Genomic DNA, 9,257 nt, shown 5'->3' with positions numbered 1-9,257 from the left:
TTAAACATAAGTCATTGGACTTTGGTTATCCAAAAAATTTGAGATTTCTGCGTCAAATCCTTAGGAATTAAGTGTAGGAATTGAATTCAAAATATCAACATGATAAAATAGTAAGTGTTTGATAACATTTAAATTAAAATAATATAATTTATATATTTTTTGATAAACAACGAGGTAAAAAACCCAAAGACACTACCTAAAAATTATTCTAGAAAAGGAGACGTCATGACATTAAAAAGAAAATAAGACGAAATATAGGAAGATAAATTATAAAAGAAATTACAATCAAATTTCAGAGAGTGACTATTAGATGTTAAACGATCGAAAAATCAATTTGCTTTTCGAAATTTATGGCGAAGCTTCTAACTTAAAAACTTGCTGAACCTGTCTTTAATAGCCACGATGAGCATGTGAACTTCATGGAGATCGATAGTATTATTCAGATACAAACGAAACTGCAACTCTAGAATCAACCTCAATAGCGAGATTAGCAATACCCAAATGAATAGCTAATTCCGTATCAAGAAGTATACCCCACAATTTAGGCACAGTAACAATATAAACACCTAGATTGGCGCTAAAACAAGCTAAGAATTGTCCTTTATGATCCCGCAAAATACACCACATGCAACCTTTCCCTCCTTTAACACTGAACCATCTGTATTTAGTCTAATAAAAGAGGAAGGGGGGGAGAGGATTGGGATAGACGAATAAATCTGCTTTTCCATAAAAGAACCAACATTTCTCCTTATTCTGATAAACTCAGGGTAGCAGCGTAATCTTGAGCTAGCCGAAGAGCAGCCAAATAGATAGTATCCTCTGGCATAGTTCGATCCTCTTCAAAGATATACTTATTCTGACGAAACCAAACAGTATTCATGATACAAGAGAAAAGTAGCGGCCAAGGAATAACTTGGTAGGTGGATTGGGATGACTCTTTAGTTCTATAGAAAATATTTTATTTATATTATAAAAAAAATAATAAATGAATGTATTGATGCATCCACGGTTGATTTTGTGTCTCTGGAGCCTGTACTTATTCTCCATTATTGATTTTGTTTTTGTACTGTTGTTATGTAAGACATTCCGTTAATTATTTAATTTTGACTTCACTGTGGAACTAAATTGATGCTAAATGAAACTTTTTTGGATTCAAATAGAATACTTTAAACCTTAAGGACTAAAACAGAATTATGCCCAAACATAAGGACCAATTTAGTACTATACCCTAAAATTTTATGATTTATAATATAAGCTTGAGGAACAAGAAATTTTACAAATCATTATAGTCATTATTAGTAATTTATAGTACCTTCTTTTGGGTTGATTCCTCATCCTCCTGAGCAATGCCTTTCATATTCTGTGTAACTATGTTGTCTTTATTCATTTTGATTCTTTTTTGTTCTTCTGTTTACTAGATCTTCTTTCGACGACCATGTGACGATCAAAGTTGTTAAACTCGTGAGTCTAAGTAAACTCGTGGAGCTGACCTAGACTCGACTCGCGAGTTAACTCGTAGACTCGTACGAGTTCACCTGTTATGATATATATATATTTACTCAATTCTAACCCTTAAAATTAATAATATCAATCTTAAAGCACATAATAAATTAAAATAGGAGCATACATTATAACAAATACTTTAAAATACACATTCAAATCATTTATAATAATTATTATACAAATACAACATAGAACACACAAAATTAAAAATTCTAAATCTGTAATACTAAATCTTTAATTGAATATTGAACAATATCAAATAATCAAATTAACTCTATTCAAAATAATTAATTACTAATCAGCCATGAATGGATGAACCATCTGGCCATTTAACATAAACGATAAGCAATAAACTAAAATTAGAAGCAATAAAATTTAAAAAGAAAAAAAAAACTAAATCAAGAAGCAAAGGCTAAAAGAAAGGGCAAAAGGCATACACAAAATAGAGGATACAGAAGAAAAGAAGGGGCAAAGTCCTAGCAACAGCAGATCGAAGACAAGGGTATAGCAGTAGCACGAAATGATGGCGACAAAGAGTCATAGATTTCACGACGGCACAAACCATAGTAGAGATAGGATTGTAGGAGAAGTAGTCAAACTCGTGAACGGTGATAGCACAATGGAGTTGCGGATAGTGGAGATGTGAAGAAATACAAAGTAGAGGGCAACATAGATAAAATTCACAAAGACAATGGCGCAAATCAGAGCAGAGGTAGCAGACGCAGGCAAATAGCAGCAGCTCGACGGTGAACGACGACTGCGGCAGAACATGAAGAAAGTGAGACTTGAGAGAAACGATGCAGATGAGTGAGTTGTGAGTGAGTTTTCTTTCATTCTTTGGGAGTATTATCGTAACCCTAATAAAAAAAAGTGTTTTTTTTTTGTTTCAAAAAGACATTTTTTTAGCAAAAATGAAGAAAAATACAAACTCGCTAACTCGGTCCTAGACTCACGAGTTTGTCCGAGTTTGATCGAGTCTGACCGAGTCTAGCTGAATCTAGCCGAGTTTACTCAGGATAGAGTGTATGACCGAGTCAACTCGATTCCATATCTAAACTCGTAAACTCGTACGAATTTACGATTTAACTCGAGAGTTTGACATTTTAAGTCCCACTTATAAAATTAATAATGAAAAATTATACTTTTACTCCATTAGAAAAAAAAAGGATCCATTCCTGCATTTCTGTGTATTCTATATGTTGAGACTGTTGAAGAATTCTCCTACTAATAGGACAGCATGTACTTCATCTAAAATCTACTAGTAGGAAAGATTATCATAAGTAAGAATGTTGAAATTGTTGAAGAAATCCGTTACTAGTAGAACAGCATGTACTTCATCTACAATCTACTAGAAAATTTAACTGCTCCGCTGTACCACCACAAAACCACCGCCTATCCTTCTGGACGAGCTCATAGCGGAAATCCTGCTGAGGATTCCGGCAAGGTCTCTCGTTCGATTAAGGAACAGTGTCTGCAGTTCATGGAGAACCCTAATTTCCAGTTCCCAATTTGCCAAGGACCACCTTCGACGTTCAATGGCGATGGATCCAGCCTTGACCCACCCGCGTATTGCCTATAATAGCACCTGGCACTCATACCCCACAATCGGAGTTTTCTCCGTCCGATCTGTGTTCGAGAACCGTCCCCACGAACCCACCAAAGTAGTTGGCTATGAGGGACGACGCTACCTTCGCATGATTGGCACTTGTAATGGATTGCTGTGCTTGCACGATAAGCAGCGTGAGGATGGATTATTGAGCCCTCGTGCCATGCTGTGGAACCCCTGCACCGGATTCACATCTCAGCCGCTTGAAATTGGCGGTATATTCAGCGTCTGTGGATTCGGTTATGATCATGTGAACGACAAGTATAAGCTTTTCGTCATTGTGGAAAAGAAATCAGGTGAATCTTTCACCAGAATTTTCACATTCGGCCCAAAATCTACCTGGAGAACAATTCAGGATTTCCCATATAGACTACATGACCCCAATAACAAGACTATTCTGTTGGCTCCGGTAGGGCTTTTTGTTAGTGGCACTGGCACCCTTAATTGGCTTCTTTGCAGCAGTCGTACTAGTTTTGTAGCAGTTCTTTCCCTTGACTTGGTGAAAGAGACTTATAGTCAGATTTCCCTTCCCAGTAGGGATTCAGATGATGCTCTCCGTGTGTTTCCCCATTTGAGTATCTTGAGGGGTTGTCTTGCTGTTTGTTATGAGACTAAGAAAACTCATTGGACTCTCTGGATGATGAAGGAGTATGGAGTTCCTCAATCTTGGACTAAATTGGCCATAATCCCCCACCACCCACTACTCCTTGATCCTCCTAGAAATTTTTCATTAGTGCCTGTGTACATGTTGAAAAATGATGTTCTACTGGTGATTTCTCCTAGTTGCAAGTTTGTTTTATGTAACTTGAACGATGGCAGCATAGATTTTCCTAATATTGACAGCTCCGGTGATGGCATGACCCAACTCCGTCCTTTGTCTCGGGGTGTAGGCGGAAGGACATATCACATCTATTATGAAAGCTTAGTTTCACCCTCGCACTTTGGTCTTCCAACTTGCTCATCTGAAATGCGGTTATTTAAGCCAAGCCTATAATCTCTTAAGCCTCTTCATTTGGTGAAGAATATCCTGCACGGTCTCTTCAATCCATAACTTTATTATCATTATGTGGTGCCTTGTTTTTTCCATTTTTTTTAAGTAGCTTCCTTATGAATCGAACTGAACCATACATACATGAATACCAATCGTGTTTCGAATTAGGATCGAGAGTAATTCGAACTAGGTGAGTTCGAATTACAGGTTTGGCGCTTCAGCAAGTAATTCCTAGTTGGTTGGAATTAGTCAAAGTTTGTCTCGAATAGTAATTCGAATTATGCTGTTAAAAAATTAATAATTTAAAAATTAAAAAATATATATTATTCCATACAAAATAATTAAAAAATATATTTTATTCTATACAAAATAATTTTAAAAAATGGCTTAAAAAATTTTAGAAGTACTATAAAATTTGTAATGTCCTAATGACTTAGGACATTAAAAAAAGTTCATGGAGAACCCTAATTTCCAGTTCCCAATTTGCATGGGCAGAAGAGTATTGTATAGAATTCGAATTGCTCACCATATAATTTGAATCAGAGTGATTCTAACTTCCACATGCGTAATTCGAATCATATAATATCTCACTATATAATTTAAATAAATTTATTAAAAAATATTCATTAGCTATCAAGAATGGGCAGAAGAGTATTGTATAGAATTCGAATTGCTCACCATATAATTTGAATCAGAGTGATTCTAACTTCCACATGCGTAATTCGAATCATATAATATCTCACTATATAATTTAAATAAATTTATTAAAAAATATTCATTAGCTATCAAGAATGGGCAGAAGAGTATTGTATAGAATTCGAATTGCTCACCATATAATTTGAATCAGAGTGATTCTAACTTCCACATGCGTAATTCGAATCATATAATATCTCACTATATAATTTAAATAAATTTATTAAAAAATATTCATTAGCTATCAAGAATGGGCAGAAGAGTATTGTATAGAATTCGAATTGCTCACCATATAATTTGAATCAGAGTGATTCTAACTTCCACATGCGTAATTCGAATCATATAATATCTCACTATATAATTTAAATAAATTTATTAAAAAATATTCATTAGCTATCAAGAATGGGCAGAAGAGTATTGTATAGAATTCGAATTGCTCACCATATAATTTGAATCAGAGTGATTCTAACTTCCACATGCGTAATTCGAATCATATAATATCTCACTATATAATTTAAATAAATTTATTAAAAAATATTCATTAGCTATCAAGAATGGGCAGAAGAGTATTGTATAGAATTCGAATTGCTCACCATATAATTTGAATCAGAGTGATTCTAACTTCCACATGCGTAATTCGAATCATATAATATCTCACTATATAATTTAAATAAATTTATTAAAAAATATTCATTAGCTATCAAGAATGGGCAGAAGAGTATTGTATAGAATTCGAATTGCTCACCATATAATTTGAATCAGAGTGATTCTAACTTCCACATGCGTAATTCGAATCATATAATATCTCACTATATAATTTAAATAAATTTATTAAAAAATATTCATTAGCTATCAAGAATGGGCAGAAGAGTATTGTATAGAATTCGAATTGCTCACCATATAATTTGAATCAGAGTGATTCTAACTTCCACATGCGTAATTCGAATCATATAATATCTCACTATATAATTTAAATAAATTTATTAAAAAATATTCATTAGCTATCAAGAATGGGCAGAAGAGTATTGTATAGAATTCGAATTGCTCACCATATAATTTGAATCAGAGTGATTCTAACTTCCACATGCGTAATTCGAATCATATAATATCTCACTATATAATTTAAATAAATTTATTAAAAAATATTCATTAGCTATCAAGAATGGGCAGAAGAGTATTGTATAGAATTCGAATTGCTCACCATATAATTTGAATCAGAGTGATTCTAACTTCCACATGCGTAATTCGAATCATATAATATCTCACTATATAATTTAAATAAATTTATTAAAAAATATTCATTAGCTATCAAGAATGGGCAGAAGAGTATTGTATAGAATTCGAATTGCTCACCATATAATTTGAATCAGAGTGATTCTAACTTCCACATGCGTAATTCGAATCATATAATATCTCACTATATAATTTAAATAAATTTATTAAAAAATATTCATTAGCTATCAAGAATGGGCAGAAGAGTATTGTATAGAATTCGAATTGCTCACCATATAATTTGAATCAGAGTGATTCTAACTTCCACATGCGTAATTCGAATCATATAATATCTCACTATATAATTTAAATAAATTTATTAAAAAATATTCATTAGCTATCAAGAATGGGCAGAAGAGTATTGTATAGAATTCGAATTGCTCACCATATAATTTGAATCAGAGTGATTCTAACTTCCACATGCGTAATTCGAATCATATAATATCTCACTATATAATTTAAATAAATTTATTAAAAAATATTCATTAGCTATCAAGAATGGGCAGAAGAGTATTGTATAGAATTCAACCACCGAGGGGTGGCCGGAACTGCTCCGCTGTACCACCACAAAACCACCGCCTATCCTTCTGGACGAGATCATAGCGGAAATCCTGCTGAGGATTCCGGCAAGGTCTCTCGTTCGATTAAGGAACAGTGTCTGCAGTTCATGGAGAACCCTAATTTCCAGTTCCCAATTTGCCAAGGACCACCTTCGACGTTCAATGGCGATGGATCCAGCCTTGACCCACCCGCGTATTGCCTATCATAGCACCTGGCACTCATACCCCACAATCGGAGTTTTCTCCGTCCGATCTGTGTTCGAGAACCGTCCCCACGAACCCACCAAAGTAGTTGGCTATGAGGGACGACGCCACCTTCGCATGATTGGCTCTTGTAATGGATTGCTGTGCTTGCACTATGAGCAGCGTGAGGATGGAGTATTGGGCCCTCGTGCCATTCTGTGGAACCCCTGCACCGGATTCACATCTCAGCCGCTTGAAATTGGCGGTATATTCGACGTCTGTGGATTCGGTTATGATCATGTGAACGACAAGTATAAGCTTTTCGTCATTGTGGAAAAGAAATCAGGTGAATCTTTCACCAGAATTTTCACATTCGGCCCAAAATCTACCTGGAGAACAATTCAGGATTTCCCATATAGACTACATGACCCCAATAACAAGGCTATTCTGTTGGCTCCGGTAGGGCTTTTTGTAAGTGGCACTGGCACCCTTAATTGGCTTCTTTGCAGCAGTCGTACTAGTTTTGTAGCAGTTCTTTCCCTTGACTTGGTGAAAGAGACTTATAGTCAGATTTCCCTTCCCAGTAGGGATTCAGATGATTCTCTCCGTGTGTTTCCCCAACTGGCTACCTTGAGGGGTTGTCTTGCTGTTTGTTATGAGACTAAGAAAACTCATTGGACTCTCTGGATGATGAAGGAGTATGGAGTTCCTCAATCTTGGACTAAATTGGCCATAATCCCCCACCACCCACTACTCGTTGATCCTCCTAGAAATTTTTCATTAGAGCCTGTGTACATGTTGAAAAATGATGTTCTACTGGTGATTTCTCCTAGTTGCAAGTTTGTTTTATGTAACTTAAATGATGGCAGCATAGATTTTCCTAATATTGACAGCTCCGGTGATGGCATGACCCAACTTCGTCCTTTGTCTCGGGGTGTAGGCGGAAGGACATATCACATCTATCATGAAAGCTTAGTTTCACCCTCGCACTTTGGTCTTCCAACTTGCTCATCTGAAATGCGGTTATTTATGCCAAGCCTATAATCTCTTAAGTATCCTGCACGGTCTCTTCAATCCATAACTTTATTATCATTATGTGGTGCCTTGTTTTTTCCATTTTTCTAAGTAGCTTCCTTATGAATCGAACTGAACCATTGAGAGTAATTCGAACTAGGTGAGTTTGAATTACACGTTTGGACGCTTCAGCAAGTAATTCAAACCTAGTTGGTTCGAATTAGTCAAAGTTTGTCTCGAATAGTAATTCGAATTATGCTGTTAAAAAATTAATAATTTATTAAAAAAATTTATTAAAAAATTTATTAAAAAAATTAATAATTTAAAAATTAAAAAAATATATATTTTATTTCATACGTTAAAAAAAAGCTAACAAAATATTTAATTACGAGACTTCTTTAAAATATTAATGAGCTATCAATTCGAATTCCATACAATACTTTTCTGTCCATTTTTAATAGTTTATGAATATTTTTTAATAAATTTTTTTAATAAATTTTTTTAAATTATACTACAAATAATATTTTATCCTATGCAAAACAATTTAAAAAAAATGGCTTAAAAATTGATAGGAGTACTATAAAAATTTGTAATGTTCTACTAACTTAGGTAAATACATGAATGTACTCAAATTTTAAATAAAATATTCTACATAGTCAATAATAATTTAGAAATAAAAGAAAATATTTTATTCCATACAAAATAATTAAAAAATATATTTTATTCTATACAAAATAATTTTAAAAAATGGCTTAAAAGATGTTATGAGTACTATAAAAGTTTGTAATATTCTAGTGATTTAGGTAAATACATGATAAAAATATTTTTTCTTTAATTTCTAAATTATTAGTAACTATGTAGAATATTTCTTTAGTGTCCTAAGTCATTAGAACATTACATATTTTTATAGTACTTCTAAAATTTTTTAAGCCATTTTTTAAATTATTTTGCATAGAATAAAATATTTTTTTGTGGTATAATTTAAATAAATTTATTAAAAAATATTCATTAGCTATCAAGAATGGGCAGAAGAGTATTGTATAGAATTCGAATTGCTCACTATATAATTTGAATCAGAGTGATTCGAACTTTCACATGCGTAATTCGAATCATGTAATATCTCACCATATAATTTAAATAAATTTACTAAAATTATTTTAATAAAATTATACCACAAAAAAATATTTTATTCTATGCAAAATAATTTAAAAAATGGCTTAAAAAATGTTAGAAATACTATAAAATTTGTAATGTCCTAATGACTTAGGACATTAAAGAAATACTCCACATAATCACTAATAATTTAGAAATTAAAAAAAAATATTTTTATCATGTATTTACCTAAATCAATAGAATATTACAAACTTTTATAGTACTCATAACATCTTTTAAGCTATTTTTTAAAATTATTTTGTATAGAATAAAATATATTTTT

General features: G+C 33.0%; 3 protein-coding genes across 3 annotated transcripts in view; all 3 read left to right on the top strand.

The window, feature by feature from the left end:
• Positions 1-9,257, top strand: part of LOC107623528 (splicing factor 3A subunit 2) — a 25,152-nt gene that overhangs the window by 5,564 nt on the left and 10,331 nt on the right. The window lies entirely within an intron of this gene.
• On the top strand, positions 3,039-4,103 carry LOC107622516 (F-box/kelch-repeat protein At3g23880-like). The gene has a single exon (XM_021114724.1). It carries the CDS (start codon positions 3,039-3,041, stop codon positions 4,101-4,103), a length of 1,065 nt encoding a protein of 354 aa, XP_020970383.1.
• On the top strand, positions 6,591-7,908 carry LOC110262431 (F-box/kelch-repeat protein At3g23880-like). The gene has a single exon (XM_021114852.1). The coding sequence runs from the start codon at positions 6,788-6,790 to the stop codon at positions 7,850-7,852; it is 1,065 nt and encodes a 354-aa protein (XP_020970511.1). The 5' UTR covers positions 6,591-6,787; the 3' UTR covers positions 7,853-7,908.

The sequence above is a fragment of the Arachis ipaensis genome, chromosome B10 (genome assembly GCF_000816755.2).
Source record: "Arachis ipaensis cultivar K30076 chromosome B10, Araip1.1, whole genome shotgun sequence".
Lineage (NCBI taxonomy): Eukaryota > Viridiplantae > Streptophyta > Magnoliopsida > Fabales > Fabaceae > Arachis > Arachis ipaensis.
The sequence above is the reverse complement of the archived record's forward strand: the minus strand, read 5'-3'. Positions and strand labels throughout refer to the sequence as shown.